Source organism: Stegastes partitus, unplaced genomic scaffold (genome assembly GCF_000690725.1).
Source record: "Stegastes partitus isolate 25-593 unplaced genomic scaffold, Stegastes_partitus-1.0.2 Scaffold20, whole genome shotgun sequence".
NCBI lineage: Eukaryota > Metazoa > Chordata > Actinopteri > Pomacentridae > Stegastes > Stegastes partitus.
Genome location: NW_007577751.1, coordinates 245,797 through 264,184, shown reverse-complemented (window position 1 = coordinate 264,184; position 18,388 = coordinate 245,797). Strand labels below are relative to the sequence as shown.

Below are 18,388 nucleotides of genomic sequence, written 5' to 3'. Positions count from 1 at the left end.
TCTGCTAATTAACACACACTTGCTTTATGCTAAGCTAACTGTCTCCTGGCTATAGCTTCAAATTGAAGAGACAGGCAAAGACACACTGATGTCTTTATGTAGCGTGAGCAAAAAAGGGAAGAGGTGCACTTCAAATACTGATCTGTTTCTTTAAATCCCCTCTCTGATCATTGATTGAACCCCTAAAAACTCATCTGTGTGCATCAAAATGACATATTTTCAAGCTTTTACATGAAAATAATCCCTTCCTGCCAAATAAAAGGATTTAGATGTAACTCTGCACTGTTGCTTCCTTGATCTCCACCCACCGTTCCCCACTTGACTCAGCTCGAGCACACCAGCTCACCTACAACTCTACTCAGACACTGTAAAACTACACCACTCTACATAAATGCAAGTTATAATGTTGGACTAATTCAGCCAAACATGTTTGAACTGAAAACCGATTTTTGAAAAGAATTATATAGAAAACCCCACCCTGCAAGTTGACAGGATTGGTTCCTTTTGTTTATCAGATACACAAAAGTCTGAGTCTGTGTTTATAACACTACAGTTTCAAAGTGGAACTGCTTAGCCATGGCAATGACTGCTTATTTCGCTCTGATATACCTTCTACTTTGTTAGAAAGAACACATGGACATGCATCAGAAAAGAAATGAGGTCTTACGGCAGTCTGTTTCATCTGAGTTATCCTCACAGTCATTGTCGCCATCGCAACGCCAAAGCTTGAGGGCACAGCGGCCATTTTTACACTTGAACTCATTGGGTTCACAGGGAGACGGAGTACCTGGACAAAGATAGAAGGATGATGAGGGCGTATGCTGCTTCCTGAGAGCGTGCACACAGACAAGGCTGTACTACTTACCACATCTGAACTCGTCGCTGCCGTCTGAACAGTCCCTCTCTCCATCACAGACATAGTCTCGAGGAATACACTCTCCACTCTGGCACGTGGCCTGATCAGCTCTGCATGGTCCAGGTGGGCTGGGGGGACGCGGTGGCTTCTTGATGGTGGTGGTTGTGGTGGCAGGTGTTGTAACGACTGTAACGACGGGCCTTTTTGTTTCTGAAAGAAATATTTTATTAAACCTAGCAAATGCGCAGTACTTAGAGCTGTTAGAGTGCTCCTAGAGCCGAATATATATCGCACATCAAGCAGTCGGAAATCCAGGCTTTACCAAGTTACAAGCTGCCAGCCAGTCAAACTGAAGCCACTCACCACAATTGGTCTCATCACTCATGTCTCTGCAGTCTGGTCTGTTGTCACACAGGTATTCCATCAGGATACATATCCCATCACCACACCTGTGCTCATCTGCCATGCAGGGTCTTATACTGGGGGTTACTGTGAGAGATGCAGAAGGGAAGCAGGGGGAGGGGAGGGGATGTTCAAGGATCAAAGACATGCAAGCCAAGACTACTGTACAGCCAATACACTACCCAAATGTCACATCACATCACGAATAACGCACAGTGAGGTGAAAAACCACCACATCCGGGGCCCCCGCTACGGTGAGAGCAATTCAGGCATGTAAGGACTGTTGCTAATGTAGTGCTTCAAGACGTTTCTAAGTTTTTGCGTCACATTTTCTGTTGAGTGTAAAATGCACTAAAGTAGGATAACCTGGCAGACACACAGGACACACAGACTGGACTGGACACAAACTTAATTAGATTCACAAACTAAACTAAACACACGTAACCCAGACTAGAAAGACAGAATTAGACGCAAAACTAAAATAGACAGACTTGACCAGACAAAAGGGCAATGTTAGACCCACTAACTAAACAACTCAGAGGCAGGAGTGTAATAATAAACATATGTATACTGAAGTTTGTCAGTATAGGCATTTCAGTTCAGTATGCATGTGTGCATAACTAATACAGCCATTCATAATAGCCCTTTATAAACTAACGCAAGCCACAGTTGTTCACAGTTTTAATGCGAACCTGAAAGCTGCTAATGTGAATAAGTACAGCACAGTTTAGGCACAGTTAACTTTGTAAATCCTGCACCTTAAAGGAAAATGATTTTTTATTCATTTTTAATTATTTGAAAGAAATATTTTTCCTTAGCTTTTGTAAATTTTACATTTTTTATTAGTAGTTTACAATCAGTTACAGCAGATTTTGGTAAATAAAGATGCAATGATAGTCTTTAAGTTTAATTTTTTATTTTTTTTTTAAATTAAAAAGCAGTTTAGTGTTTCGTATTTCTTGTTTTCCGTGACCTCAAAATTGAAGTATGTATTGAGCCCAAATTTTTGTGTACTGTTACACCTCTTTACAGAGTAGACAACAGATGAAACTGGACACAAAACACTAGTGAAGCAAGATTAGGCCCACAAGTTAAATTACATAGAGTAGACTAGACTACAGAGACTAGACTAGACAAACAAATACAGACTAACCTAGAAAGACAAAACACTAAACAAGTGCCACAAGACTAGACTTGACACGCAGACTACCCTGAACAAACACAGACTACATACATAGACTAAACACAGATTAGACAGACTTGATAAGATGAAGAAAGACAACACAGACATGGACAGATTAATAGGAACATTATCACCTGAGCAAACTTGATAAAATAAAGTTACCATTACACTCAAAAATTGCCATGCTGTCGTACAGAGTGGGTGGAATTTGCAGAAATCAAAAGCTTGTTTACATTTCAGTGAACAGCACCATTTCTAATTACACTCATGCCATGCAGAGGTCCTTTGTATTCGCTGTGCACTACCAAACTTCAGGGACCACGCTCAGATGTCGTCTTTACATTGGTGTTTCCATGCAAAACATTCCTCAGATCATGTGACCATTGCGAATACATGTCGAACCAAAGGTCTTCAAAAAAATTTTGACATCGCAAAGAAGGAAATGCGCGACTGTTCTTTCTAAATGGGCTACAGTCGTCCTACAGTTTCTACAGTACAGTCGGCTGAGTCACCATGCAACAGGCATGGCACAGTACAAACCTGGCACCGCTATAGGCTCCACTGGAGGCAGAGGTTGAGCTAGAACCAGAAGGAAATGTTAAGCAAACTGCCTATCGCTATTTTGGACCTTCATCTGATGCAAACATACAGCAAACTTTTGTGTCTCAGAGTCAGACGCTTCACGACTTCTTTGGGTCTTACCTTCTCCAAGTCGTCTGAACTGAAAGCCCTGGACCGATGTGACGTAGGAAGCGATGGCTCCCTCCTTCACCACGTTGTACAGTACGCTGCGGATCTGTTCGTCGTTGGTGTTGTAGTCAGAACCCACATCCAGTTCCACAAACACATCAACGCCATCCTCTCTGATCATCTTTCTGAAATGATCAAGAAAGGCTGGTGAGGTTAAAGAAAAGCACTTCAGAGGTAATGTTTCTCTTTGAATGCCCCTTAAAGAGGATGTAGTCATTCCTGAAATATTACTGACAACAGGCCTGCACTACTGGCCTTGTGGGATTTGGAAAAATCGGAAGAAATATCATCTGACCAGAGTAAGACACCCAAGCAGCAGCAGCTCATAGCTGCAAAGTATCTACTTTGGGTGCCATGAGGCATGATTTAAAGGATTTGTGCTCTTACTTAATGAGGACCACGCTGACCGTCTGGACACCTGGAATCCTGTTGTACTCTGACTCCAGCTGTGGAGGGAAAACTAGGCTCAGTTACATTGGGCCTTATTTTCAGACTTTAGAGTCACACGTTCTTAAATCAGCCAAGTCATAAATAAAAACATCTGAACCTTATAAGGTAGTATAGTCTTAGCATACTGTACATGTTCAGCGGAGTTAATGAGAAGAGGACATACCGTGTCAACCACTGCTTCAGAAATCTCATTAAAGGCGGGAGAGAAGATGTCCTCGAGTTCAGGGCCATACACCAGAGAGTCGGTGAAGTTGACGAGAGCTCTGTAATAAACTAGAAACACAGAGAGGGGAGGAGAATCTGTCAGCCAAACCACACAATAACAGACAACGACCACAGGCTCAGCATTAATGTCCAACTGTTGTATGGGGTTAGATTCTATAAGCCGAACTCAATCCGCTAAGTCTATTAAAGACAGTGTGATATGGTATACTGTTTGGGAATTGTTTCCCAGAGGGAAGCCTTTGGTTAAATGTTTCAGAAAGTAAAAACAAAAAGGCATATCTGAGGCTTAAATGAGAGCCACATACAAATTCTGGCATCTATTTCCATATCTCAATTGTGGTTGGGTTTGTGAAGCATTGCACCACACATAGGCTCTAACAAGAGACGCACGCTGTGACAGGCGCACTCAAATATAACCAATAAATTACAGTATCAAGGCATGTCTTCCTCTCCGTATGTGCCTTTCTGAGGGTCATGGCCATGGAGACAAATACACAGCGTACTCCAGTAGTGACAGAAAGGTGCTGATAAAGCAACTTATTTGCAACGACAAAACTGAGTTCATCATCTGAAACATTTAAAGACATTAAATATCACCACAGCATGGCCACGAGTTTGAACAAGATCTCCTGACTGAAGGCTGATGATATCACTGAGCTGGAAGGTGAGTAAGACTTGAGCCAACATCATGACTGCAGAGGAAGAAGAAAATCCTCTGTGAGTGACTCTGGAAGGGGGCCTCAACATTCCCTCAACATGTACCAAGCGTAACACACGCGAGGCCGAATGGCTGGAGAGCAGTGGAAGGGGATTATATCAATGGCCTATAGAGACTGTATGTTATTTGGTCTGACTGGTCATTAAACAAATAGGTCAGCTGCTTGAACATAAGGCACTCCATAGTCAGAGCTGAGGTGCAGTGGGTTGCCTTAGTCTTAACCTGCTTAGAGTGGCAGGTGAAGACAGGTTTTGGCATGAATACAATTCAGATTAGCTCTGTTAAACTGTTCTCAATGCACTTTCAAAACAAGCAGCTGATTGGTTCTACATCTGCAGTATCCATTGTCTCTGCAAAAGTGTCCTTGAGTGAAGCACTGAAACCAGAACATTGCTACAATGTGGTTGACCCTGCCCTCTCATCACTCTGAAAAAATGCAGTAAAACAAGATAAAGTTGAATTTCTTTTCACACAGTGACAAGGGAATTCTCGTTTCTTCTCCACTAGCATTCACATTGCCCTACTTATGAAAACTCCACCCATTGGCTACACAAGTAGCTTACACCAGTCCATAAACCAAGTTTTTTTTTTGTATGCAGTGCGTCATGATGTCATGCTGATTTACAGTCACAAAACTGTGCTTTGTATAATGACACCATTCAGAATAAATGAGTGAAGAGTTCACCAAAAAATGGTGCTGTTGTATTTTGCACACGTCTTCTTACATATCAGTGCCATCTTCAATTCCACACCTTCTAAGTCTGGCATTTTAAAGGATCAGCTATTTCCAAAGTTGTTTTGCCTTTTAAGCATTCAGATTTTTACATCACAGTCTTCTAAAGAAATACGCAGAAAAAAAGGAAAGATTCCTTCAATTAATCACTCTTTCTAATCCTGCCTTCATAAATCATTTTGATGGTCTATATGTGTAACCCATTATAAGCAAAAATGGCAGCTGTATTATTATAATTCCAATGTCACAGGCAAGGGCCGTGAAACTGAAAATAACCCAGGCCCACAGGGTGCCCCGTTCTCACACTCCTGCCAACACTTTGTTAGGACGGGCCTGCCAGCCTCTGATTTCAGACTGGCAGTGTGGGTTTAGGGAGGAAGTCAATATTTGTTCTGTTTCTTGCAGTGAGATGCTACTTGCCATGCCAAAGGCAAAGAGTCATGTTCTAAGTAGGCATCTGCTGAGCCTCGAGCTACAAACATACATGCCCAAATATGTGCAAAACAATAAATCTCTACACGCACACAAACACAAATGAATGAACACAAGCACACACACACACACGTACGCTGTGCAAAATATATCCAAACACTTGTACACAGTATATTATTTTCCCTCCCCTTTTCCCGCTCTTTAGATAATTATAAAGTTCTATACATGTGGACACTGACAGCAGACATTTTTCAAGCTTACCAGTAGCTACTTAATTAAAAGTTGCAGATTTTGTGTCTCACACTGAGGCTGTGTGGTCACTGTGTTAAAGAGCTATCCTCTCTTAATGCTACAAAGTCCCATTTTCTTTGCACACAGCACTGGCACTTCAAGACGTTCCTGCTGAGGAAAAGCCTCATTTATGACAAAGTAAACTCAGCATTGCCTATGAAAACACACAGTGAAGTGAACATGTAACAGCAGAACTGCAGCCTTTAGCACAGCCTGGCATGGTGCCTGAGTGCTTGCTCTGCAGGCTGTTACTGTAAGTTTTGCAGGAATAATTGTTAGGCCTGAATGCAGTCTCAGAAGACAGGCAACATCAAAGTTACTCATCAAAGCGCCTCATTTGACCCGAATATAATCTAATCACTTGAGTGGGTACTTGCCGCCAGGTCAACAGCGGCTTGTAGCCCCAACTCTCTCTGAGCTCGCCGCTTTGGACCAGAGAGTGGGATTGCCACTGCCTGGGATCCTTTGAATTGGAGCACCGGGTTGTGCCCTGCTGCTAACGAGCAGCTCTTTTACACGAGGACCCATTCTCCTGTGTACCACTAGCTGTTTCTAGTTGGGGGAAATCCCCTCGTCAAGCCCCGTCACCATCAAAGGTGATCATACTGAGTGCAGACATGACGAGTGGGATGATAAAAAAAAAAGAAGAAGTCTGGAAAAATAGCATTCCACACTCTTAATTCACAAACTTATTTAGCTATTAAAGCTGTTCAGTAGAACTGTGGCAGCTTTGTGCAATGGGCCCCCTCTGAACACATAGAGGCCTATGCAGAAGACAAAGACTTGATTGAGCAGTGAGCCCAGTCTGGCCTTTAAAGCCCAGCCACATTGGGCTTGACCTTCAACCCCCAAGGCAGCGCCCACGGCATCGGCCCAGCACCAGTTGAGCCATTTAGAGAGGGAGTGAGGAAGAGCCAGAATCTATAAGAACAAGGCCCAAACCACATTGCACCAATGACTCCATCAAAAATCTCTAACAACGCATGTTTTTCCCCTTCCATGGGCTTCCCCTCTTTCTCTCACTCATCCCCATCTCTTCTTTCATCTTCCTCTCTCGGTCAGCATAATAATATTCATTTGCCAGCTGCCACTTTCTCAGCTTAACTCATGTAGACAGGACCCCTGCCACTTAACCCTTTTGTTGGTGTTAAGCCAAAAAACTCTGTCTCCAAGTCCACTCATTGCCCTCTGGGGAACTCTTGGGAATGAATTCTGTCTCCACTATTAAGCTCAAACAATTGTGCTCTCCCGCGGCTTGCAATGTAAGCATCAAAACCACCATTGTGTATAATAAAGCATATACAGATACATATTTTTGCAGTGATTCTTTGTAAAACTTTTTGCCCCTGTTGCATTTTTTTCTACTTTGGACTAACCTTTCACTGCAATATTAAGACCTGTACCTCTGTGAGAAAAAAAGCACAGCCATGGCTAAATGTAAAAAAGAAACTCAAAATGTCAGCTGTGCAGTTTAACATTGCTAGAATGTTATAAATCATAAAAAAGAAAAGACAAATTTGAATTTCTTTGATTATTTAGTTTACAAAAGCAGAATAAATCTGGAATCAACATATACAACATCTTTCCAAGGTGTTGAAAAAATAGTATCTCTACATTCTGTGGATATTTTACTACTTAACACTCTAAATTTGGCAAAAAAAAGTGATTTTTTAAACAAGATAAATTGCCTTTTTAAACCCACCGGTGGGTTTTGAGGTTTAGAGGGTTAAGTGTGGATCAGATTTTTGCAAAGGTCACAGCAATGCTTTGCAGGGATGTTTTTAGCTCAGAATGGAAGTGTTGTCACTCGAGCATAATGAACTCTATTACTCGATGGAACAACCCCATCATTTTCCACTGGCATCAGAAATTACTGGGAGACGCCTGCAAGACACTTGGAAAAACAGACCAGCTGGACTCAAACGCTACATGCCCGAGCTCAGTCTTCCTTGGAATGTTATCTGAGAGTGTGTTTGGAAATGAGTGTGCATAACTGAGCGGAGCAGGTGACATGATAGTGTGCCAAACACAAGAGAGGAAAGAAACCGCAGTATTAAAAGGAAAGAAGTGCTTGTGGACTTACTGTACTCTGGCTCGACTGGGCTCTGTATGTTCCCCAGATATGAAGAGTCCAACCAATGTTCTAAGGCAAGCAATGAGGGGCAAAGAGCAAAGAGCAAGCAACAGGGGGAAGAGACGTGATGTAGAGGTCGACAGGGCACAAACAGGATCCAGAGGTCAAAGGATCAAACGAGAAAAGCGACACAAGGACCAACGAGGAGGATCAAGTTAGCCAGGCAGGTGCAGAGAGGTTAAAGTTTCAGGAAAGTTAGAAAGGAAATGATTAAATGCAAGGAGAGAAAATAGAAAGTGACAATCAGAAAGAGAACTGCCAAAAGAGTTTTATTGAAAGAAACAGGAAATCAGGAAGTCATTGAAAATTGTATGAAATATAACACAACAAAACAGCCGAGCTAACAGCAAGAAATGAAAATGAAATTGTCATCACAATTTTACAAGAAGCTAGAAATGTCAGCATCAATTTGCCGTCGTCAACAGTCCTACTAATCATTACCATTCATATGTTGCGGATGCTTAACGGGACAATGGATGCTGCGAGCCTGTGGTTTCTGTTGACTAATGAGTTGAACCAGTGTCTGTCAGGAAACACACGAGGAAGTCTGCTTGCATGACAGCATCGAGGAGAAAGGGTCAGAGGGCATTGCATTAGGAATGCCCCTTCTTTAGTCCAACAGTACAAAGAGGATTCTTCACAAACAAAGCCCACATTTGCACGTACTGCTCTTCACATCCCTGCTGTCCGACACTTACGTCCACCCTGGGACTGTGCAGCGATGCAGGGAGGAGCTGCGTCCTGTTTTCCCTTTTAAATGGAAGAAGTGAGCACCATTAAAACTGTCATAACTGTTTTTACAAAAAGTTAAGCCCTCTGCACTGGCACTGTGGTGACTCATTGGTTCTTCCACTGCTTTGGATGCACTTACACCGTGGGGCATGCTATGAACTGCCAACTGAGGAGGCCTCTTGGTTGTTCTGAATCACTGACGGATTGAAGAGAGGGACTGCTGCACAAAGGCTGAGTTTACAACACATTTACAGGCTTTCTGAACATCTATTCACCGTTTTCAATGAAAAATGAGCTGGCCTGTCTTGTAAACACATGCAACTTTAACAGTTATTAAAATGCTGTACACCCGCACTGCACTGACAAGGTAGATATTTATGCTCCAGTTCACTCTGTATGAGTCCACTCCATAAACTTCAACAGACAGCAGTAAACAACAGCTCCTTTATAATCAAGTGAGTCCTCTGGATCCAGCTGTTTTGCAGATGCACATACAAAAAACACATGGCTTCTGCTGTACTATACTGTCGTGTCTTTTAGAAGATAGCACATTTAGCAAAAGCTGATAGGAAGACTTGCCTTAACTGCAGTGTAACAGTCAAGTGAAAAGCAGGTAGATGAAGACACAAAACTATATGCGGCAGTCCAGCCAGGAAACAGTTGAGAAAAAACATGCCCTACCCAAATGATCAGAGGTCTCCCTCAAGAATAGTGACCCAAACTAATTAAAGCTAATGAAGCATCCGCTGCTTTAAAGTCTGTTTGATATGTTGTGATTCTTGTGAGAAGCAGAATGTGAGCAGAAGGGGCCAACAGTTTTGTTACTACTCGCCATGCTTTTATGTGTTGATCAGGCCGTGATTACTGACTGAAACAAAGCAGTCGCTGTGTAGGAACATGGACAGACAGGAAGTTTGCTAAAATACCCCTCTTACTTATCAGCAGAGACACAATCATTATTAAGTAGTAAAGGTTGTACTGACTATTATCCAACAAAAGAGTTAGGAGCTTAACAAATCCCACAGGGGGTATTGTTTGATATGGATACTCTCTAGTGTACAGACAGGAAGCTGCTGATCAACTGTGGAGCTTTATCCAAATAAACTCTCAGATCTAGGAAAGCCACAGGACAATTGAATAACCAGCCAATAGCCACAACTTCTAAATCTGTTTGTTTTGTAACACAACAAACCACTTTCGTAACCATAATTTAAAGTATCCTCTTGTGCTGCAGCACAGATTATTGTGGAAGTCATCAAAATACGCAGACATATAAGTTACAAGTCCCTCCTCAACACTGCAGAGAGGAAAGTGGGATCATTCCAACAGCCGCACATGCTCTGTTTGAATGAAACCCTAAACATGTCTCTCATAAAGAGGAGTGGCACAAGCCAGCTCTCCAAGGCAACTCATTTGTTGTTCGTACAACAGAGTGCAGAATCATGGGACTAGGTGCAGTAATAAGGCTCGACTCAGTGACTAAGACCATTCAGCAGGAGTCTTTCAGGACACTGAACACTCTGAATGCGTGTACACAGTCACACTGATAACCAGCTGTTTGACAAAGGCTAAACCAAACGTATCTTTCAGCATTGCGGCACCCATGTTTTGTCTGCACCGTTACAACTGTCTTGTCCACAAATGGAACAGGGCCATGTGATCATCATGTCAGGCAAGTTTCTCCTACTAGTGGGTGACCACCTTGAGGGCCCCCAGCAGTGCAACAACAACAAAGACCTCACCAAAATAACTGCAGCTGCCAGCACTTATCCCTCGCTGTAACAACTCGTGAGGCTCCACGTATGTGACACACTGAGACACAAACACACATGAACGCAGTGCCACTGAGACGCGCATATCACCAACTGCCCATGAACACAGCAGCAAAAACTGAGTGGGTGGCCCGGCCGTAGTCTGCCCACTGCCCAGGCCGAACTGACAACACAGGCTGCATTACGCTGATGTATTGTCCACTTATGCTGCAACATCTGTTCTCTTCTAGAGATAACGGAAGATTCCAAACCAGCACTGTGTTTTTTCAACAAGCGTCCTCGAACGATTGATGCGATTAGAAGTAAAACCAGCTGAGGCTACACAGGATGGCAGTAACCTGTCTGTGAGTCCGCCTCCGCTGGAGTCAGCGTGGATCACTGACCCTCAACCTCCCTAAAGACTAAACATGGAGCACATCGCTCTGCTTATCCAAAGCTGCGTGTTTAGTCTGAAATCAACATTTCACACAGCACTGAGTAAATCAGTGTTTATGGCACTGCATAGATGCCTAAATATACTTTATCTGAATTGTAAACTGTTAATAATCTCTTCTCGATAACATGTAGTTCTATTTTAAACACCAGCAAAGTGCACTTTAGGTCATGACTGATTATTTATTGCTTAATGGATTTCTGCCAAATGAGAAGGAAAAAACAAGCTAGAGCAGTTAAGAGCAGTGGTTTACAAAGTTTTCTGCCTACTTTACACCAGAGATAGTCTCACTTCACCATTCTATTCTGCAGTGCAGAATGGTCTAACTGCACCTCATTTTCATTCAATACACTGATTTCAAACATACTGTGTTTGATATGTGTTTCTTATCTCTTCTGTTTATTTATGTGGTGTTATTTTAGCACAGTAGAAAATTAAAAGCAGACAGGTATTGCCACTCATCAAGGCAGGCCACTTTGGGAACCACTTAAAGTTGAGGTCAACCATGTGGACTTTTCAGGGTCTATCAAGATTATTGGCAAACAAGGAGGTCGATAACAGATATCTGGAACTGACATACATTTGCAGTTCTCTTGAAAATCTTATTCCTTCTCAAAACTTCACAAAAAATGCCTTTGTTTATTCACGTTATACACAATTTTGTTGTTTGTTTGTCAACATTGACCCTTTAGTGCCAATAGGCTGCTACTAGTGACGTGTAATCGGTCAGATAGTGATGTAGGTGAGTGAGTGATGACAGAGGCAACAGTTAATCAATTTTTTCCAACTATTAAATTAATCATCCTCTTATTTGACAATCAATTCATCAGTTGGAGCAAATAGATTTTTAAAAATGACTACAGCTTCTTAAGTGTGAATAATTTTGAGTTTCTTTCCTCCTCTATGACAGCAAACTGATTATCTCTGGGTTGTGGACGAAACAAGACATTTGCGGACGTCATCTTGATCTTTGGGAAACACCAGTTGACAAGTCTCCCAATTTTGGAGCAGTTGAAGCAAACAACTGCTCAATTATTTGAGAAAATAATCAACAGATTAATTGACAATAAAAAATAATGGTTAGTTGCAGCCCTAATAGACAATAATCCCATTAACAGACATATATATTAATTTTATTGGGTACCAGGCAAATAAAAATCTAATAAATGCTGATTATCTGATCAAGTAATCGCCCAGGCCATTAACTGTTAGACCCCTTATATAACGTATTTTTTTAATAACTGCAATGAGAAAAGTACTTGACTGGAAATTTTACAGTAGCACAGTAAATAAACATATCTTTGGAAATACTGTACTTAAATTTCTTGTTATTTATTAGCTTTAACATTAACATGAGTAATCACTTTTGACCAGGTGCAATGATTACATACTGAGTTCCAGTTAAAACAAATTCTGAATTCGGGATCTGACTGAAGAGTGGGTGAGTGAATTGACCAAGGTGGGAAAATTGAAACAAACCCTTAATCCTATTGTTAAATACCACAATTTTGTTTAAGCCTGAGTACTCAGTTTACACAAGTTAATTGTGGTTTAATTTTTACTGCGATATGTATTGTATGCATATTGTGATATCAATAAAGTTTTGACAAGATATACACTTTATTTATCAAGAGTAAATCGCATTGTCACAATCATTTCATTAGAAGAGGTAACAAATATATATATTTTATTTCAACTTTATGGGCAACAGTGAGTATAGATATATTGGCCTGACCGATTTTCCAGCCTAGCTTAAGTGAAGAAAAAGGAATTCTCAAGCTTTTCATCCAAAATTAGCACTGGGAAGACCCTAACCCCAACAGCCCCTCACCAGTCACCATCGCTATTACTAGTAATGGACATGGGAACCTTAGTGTCTTCAGTGTCTAAACAAAGTGGCCAATATCCTGGGTGCACTGGGAACATTTGTAACAGAGCCTGTGGAACAACGAAAGGCTCTCACAGACGAGATAAGTTGGACTAGTCTCCCAGAAATCTCTTTGGGGCTCTAAGTGTGGAGGTCAAGAGGAAAGGTTAGGAGGACATGGGACACAGCCCTCATATCTCTGGAGAAGATTGCAGAGTATGATTACGTTGAGACAAAGAACAACAATGGACAAAAGCAGATTCAAAATAGCCTCATCTTTACATCAGTCTAAATTCCAGATGCTTTGCTTTGATTCAATGTCTCAGACAAAGGGAAATGGGAATTCCTCCACCATCAGCTAACAGTCACACAACAGGATGCAGAGCATAATGGGGGCAACTGTGGCACCTACGTCTCCTAGTCTGCAGTGCTGGAGAAGGAAGGAAGGCAGAGGCTTGCGAGAATTGTCTGCACAGCCAACAGGACAGAGACACTCATCAAGGTACTCAGCATTGAGCACAGGAAACTGAATTTCCTTCCCAGTGCTTTTTTGCTCAGGTCTATATATGGGATTAGTCAGCTTCCTGCAGCTACAGTATCACAATCACACTGAGCAGAATGCAAATGTCTAGTCACCTTAGTGATAAGACAATATATTAAAGAAAGTTCTGCATAATCTCTACCTCCTTTTTAATTGCCAATGCCACATTAAAGCAAAGTTGACCTTTATGTTGATACAAAAGCCAGAAAGTTTATGGAGACTGAGGCAATAAACCAAAGTAATAGAGAAGGTTTGTAAGACTTATATCACACCAAAAAATTGCAAGCACATTAACTGGTGATATCTTCCCACCCTGTGCTGTCAACACAACAAAAACCGGCTTTGTATTTTATGACTTTTGGATTATTTTTGCACATTTGTATCTGCCGACCTGACTTGAGGGTTACAGCACCAATGTTCTCGCCAGGATTTGCCTGAGAAACACTTCAAAACAACCTCAACTTGCTGCAGGAGTTTGAAATGCAGCTACCAAAATGATCTGCAAAGCTGTGTTTAGAACAAAACACTATTTCTTTCATCTATGTCTTCATCAATCAGTCTGCTGATAATAGCTAAATATTTTCTCCATTGGTCAGCAGCTAAAAACTGACTCAACCTTCAGTCGAACCTCGCTTGTCTAATCCGGCACAATTGCGTGCTGTCAGCAGCGTACACGTTAATGTCAGCCATGTCAGTCCTTTAACTTCCCAAATCAGCGAGGCCTCACGGCAGTGCTATTTCTGTGAGTGGAGCACATGATGCTATATGCCTCAGCTCTGATGTCAGCTTAAAATGCTGCTACCAAAACAATCACTGTGGTATGATGTAATCAGCTCCACTGACTTGTCAAGTGACAGCGTTGGGCATCAACATTGGCAAACTAAGAAGCAGCAACTATGATGACGTCTTTATAATTTGCCACCGTTTGCAAATCATCAAACATGGGGGGACATAACTGCTTTGGTAACTGCATTTTCTGCAGGTTAGAGTATTCACTTACATGAAGAAAATTACCACTTTGAAAACACACTGTCGACATGCACCAAAAATAAACAGGACAAACATGTTGCCAAGTAATACGCTGGATTTATAGCTCTATGTTCTAATTCACCTATGGAGAGAGAAAATGGTTCGACAGTAGTCCACTGGGCAACTGGTTGGTTCATTTGTTGATATGTTCTCATCCAGCCATGTTCTCATTGGTTGAACAATCAGCAGTGTTACTTTCAGAGGGAGAACAGACCATCCATGAACACCCGCATATTTACAACTTTGAAATAGCCTTTTGTTCATACTTATTGCCAGAATGTGACTTTACACTTGACACTCCCCTGCGACAAATCATTTGGTTGAAGATTGAGGACAATTTCCGTTGAGCAAGATTTTCTTTGGTTGACTACAGCGCTCCAAAGTCGGGACCACCAGGAGTGTGACTGGTCAGCTTGTGTCTTTAGGTATCAGTGAGTGACTGTTGATACCATTGATGACTTCAGCAGCCGTCTTCTTTTCAGTGGCATGCGTCTAACAGAGACATCTCCATCAAAGTGACCCACCAAATGTAAACATGGCTCCTGTCTCAAAGTAAATGAACAAAGCCACTGTGAAGAGTATAATTAAAGATCAATGGCAGCATCTATGGTGTGCCATCAGTGGGTGAAACCCGATGATGAACCTATATTAAAACCTGTGCTGTCGGTGTCTAAGGTGGGACTCAAATAAACCTCTCATGCCATACATCTATAGTTGAGCATCAGTATTTATCCATTTAAACGTGTTTAAAGTGTTACCACTTGTTACTCTTAAAGCCTTTGTGGCCAAGTCCAAGTAGCATGCAGACATGTTAGGTGAAAAGGTCGGTTGGCCGTAACTCTTAGTTGTTTGGCTGTCGGCAATGAAAGGAAATCTATAGACGGCAAAAACAATAAAGAATGTACCAAGACAAGAATTAGCGGCAAACCACAGGCATGATTAAAGAGTTAGACCATCATGCAAAGTTTAATATGCTATTTAAATTATTAAATAGTTTTTATCCTGCCACTGTGCACTGTGATATAGTGGGTTCCCCGCATATAAATACTTTCCAAGTCTACATAAAAATCATGGGACTTGGGTGCCTTGCTGCAGGTTTTATTGTTCATTGTGCTTTTATGTTATTGTGCTGTCACCTCTGCCACCGGTTAAAAGGATGGAGGCAGACAGGAGATGTTTATGTATCAGAGACAAAGCCGAAGCCCTGTGTTATGACCAGACTGTGGCAAGTTGCCGAGGAGGGAGGAGACGGTGTAGCAGGATGTGAAGGTATCATCGCTCCGGCGCAGACAGACATTATGCACAAATGTGCACACCCACTGCATATAGGCACTTCAGTCAGAGTCACAGATGGGGGAGCTTTAGAGAGTTGAGTGATCTACCACACATAAACAAAATCTGTCACAAGGAATTGTTAGATTCACGAGATTTTCTGGTCCCTTACTTGTGCTCTCAGACGGAGGCCACGGTGTGCTTCCATCATCCTCTCCACTGGGCAGATCTTTGGAGAGAGAAACAGAAATACAAAGATGTGTCAATGTGCAGATTTCGCAGACCAGGAAAGCATGTTTTGTTCACTTACACAGTGTCTGTAAAAAGAATTCATTCCCTGGAAGTTTTCCTTTTTTTTATTGCCTTTCAGCATTGAATGTTGGTCAATACAACTGGGCTTTTTTGACAAGAATTTACAAAAAGACTTTTTCCTGTCAAAGTGAAAACTGATTTTTACTACATATTGCCAATTAATTAAAAATATAAACAGTAAAATTAACAACTGCATAAATATTTAGCCTCTTCAAGTTAGTATTTAGTAGATGCACTTTTGTGTATAATTATAGCACATGGATAAGTTTCAATCAGCTTAGCACTTGCAATTGATTCTTGAACCTTCTTTTTCAGGTGTCTTTATACTACAATCACTTGCGACACATTCACTGCACTCGGATGATCTTCATTTCTCTAATTATGTGATTTCGAGCACATCTGTGTTGGATTATGAGTCACAAAGGGGGACCACTTAAGTAATCAAAAAAAAGACATGTTCTATTTTTTTTTTTAATTAACTGACATTATGTTTTAGAAATCTGTTTTTAACTTTGACATGACAGAATCTGTTTTTGTAAATTATTGTCCAAAAAAAAATTCATTGATCATGGGTAACTGTTAAGAAGCAATAACAGGAGAAAACACCGAAGGGATGTGAATACTTTTCTAAGTAAACATCAAAGCTACAGGAAACTAAATTCCCAATGAAAAGTCTGCATCTAGTGAGCTGAAGCAATTTCTTATGTGTCTGTGGGCAATATTCTTACTTTCTCTGTTTTGGGATGGGTTAAAAATCTAAGGAATGCATAATGAAAAACTGTCATGAATTAAGGGCAGCTGTCGCTGTGGTTTGTGGTTACCCAGCCCACCTCCTGAAGCTTCATCAGCAGCAAAGTCCTCGTCATCATCCAGTAAACTCTGAGACGCCTGGACATCTTTTTCTGCCTCCAAATCTTCAGGCAGAGGGACCTCTCCCCACACCTTGGAGGCCTGTGTCACCTGCAACAAACACAGAGAGATTTATAGGGGTTGAAGTCTCCACGGAGAGAAAGGTTACACCCAGTGCTATACATGGACCATGGAAGGGTGGAGGGAAAACAAAAGCTGAGACGGGAAACGGGGCATTGTTATGTGTTTACTTTTACCATTTATTATCTCTTGGAGGCCTCCTCAAGTGTTCGCATGCACATAAAGTTCATGACACCAGTATGAGTAAAGTTTTTTTCACAAGAAATTGTACAATTCGCTGTTGTGTGTTTTTGTCACCTTAACGTGGAAGCGGGCTACAGATAATCACAGTTGACTGTAATGACCCACATATGAACACACACAAACAGGGACAAATAAAAAATCTCAACAACAAAAAAAAAAGCCAGTAAAAGCAGCTGAGGTTCAGATCAGAATGACACTAAGCTCTTTAAATATGCTTTCAACTCTGTCCCCCCCGGGTAAAGTAAAATATCCAGCATACCATGACAAGTCCTTTACAACTGGCTCCTCACTCTGGAACCAGGAAGGAGTCTTTCACTGAAACATTATGTCACTCAGAATGGAACAATAGCAGGGGTGTAACTGAAGGATGGGGATGAAACTGAAAATGCAGTGCCTGGCCTGACGCCACAGTCACATATAATTTCATTAAACTTAAAGCTCTGAGCATACACAGCGCGATGGCTAGAAATCAAACTTCAATACACAACAAACTGAGCAACTGAAACTTTCAGCTAGTGTACGCTGGCAGCGGATTCTATTTGTTCTTTGATGAGACACTTTATCATGTTCACAATCTCAGCCTGGAATGCGAACATTTAAAAAGTCACACCGAACATAAAGTATAGCTAAGGCCGTCATAAATTTGCATATACTTGGTCATAAACCAAGGCATTAGATTATTAAAATGTGACACTTGATGGCACTCGATGAAAAGTTACCGCAATACATCCTGATCGGGACGAGCATACCTGCACCAAATTTCACAGTAATCCCAGAAATGCCAAGACATTTCACTGAAAATCAAGAAATGTTGCTACATTTCTTTTGAATACTTCAGCTCTTTGTCTGCATATTGAAATTTCCACTTGTAAAAAATTCAGTCAGTGACATCTCTGCAACTGTAAGACGAAAATGAACAACCTGGGGCTCTGTGAACCAGACATACTTGTCAGAATTTTGAAATGTAAAAAGTTTTGCAGTCCTCATCACCAGGTAAGTGTGAGACTGGAAAAATTCTGTTAAGAAATGACATTTTAACTTCTGCTTAATCAGAACTGTCAATTAGGGAGTAAACAGCAACTA

At 41.4% G+C, this 18,388-nt stretch overlaps 1 protein-coding gene across 7 annotated transcripts in view; it reads right to left on the bottom strand.

Annotated features, from left to right (window-relative positions):
* Positions 1 to 18,388, bottom strand: part of hspg2 (heparan sulfate proteoglycan 2) — a 107,727-nt gene that overhangs the window by 57,221 nt on the left and 32,118 nt on the right. For all 7 annotated transcript variants that reach the window (XM_008293196.1, XM_008293205.1, XM_008293215.1 and 4 more), the window contains exons 2-10: positions 16,963 to 17,092; positions 15,993 to 16,049; positions 8,124 to 8,183; positions 3,805 to 3,914; positions 3,579 to 3,637; positions 3,144 to 3,316; positions 1,220 to 1,345; positions 866 to 1,066; positions 668 to 787 (exon numbers count right to left, since the gene is read on the bottom strand). In XM_008293196.1, coding sequence (XP_008291418.1) covers positions 668 to 787; positions 866 to 1,066; positions 1,220 to 1,345; positions 3,144 to 3,316; positions 3,579 to 3,637; positions 3,805 to 3,914; positions 8,124 to 8,183; positions 15,993 to 16,049; positions 16,963 to 17,092 — 1,036 coding nt within the window. The remainder of the gene's footprint in view (positions 1 to 667; positions 788 to 865; positions 1,067 to 1,219; positions 1,346 to 3,143; positions 3,317 to 3,578; positions 3,638 to 3,804; positions 3,915 to 8,123; positions 8,184 to 15,992; positions 16,050 to 16,962; positions 17,093 to 18,388) is intronic.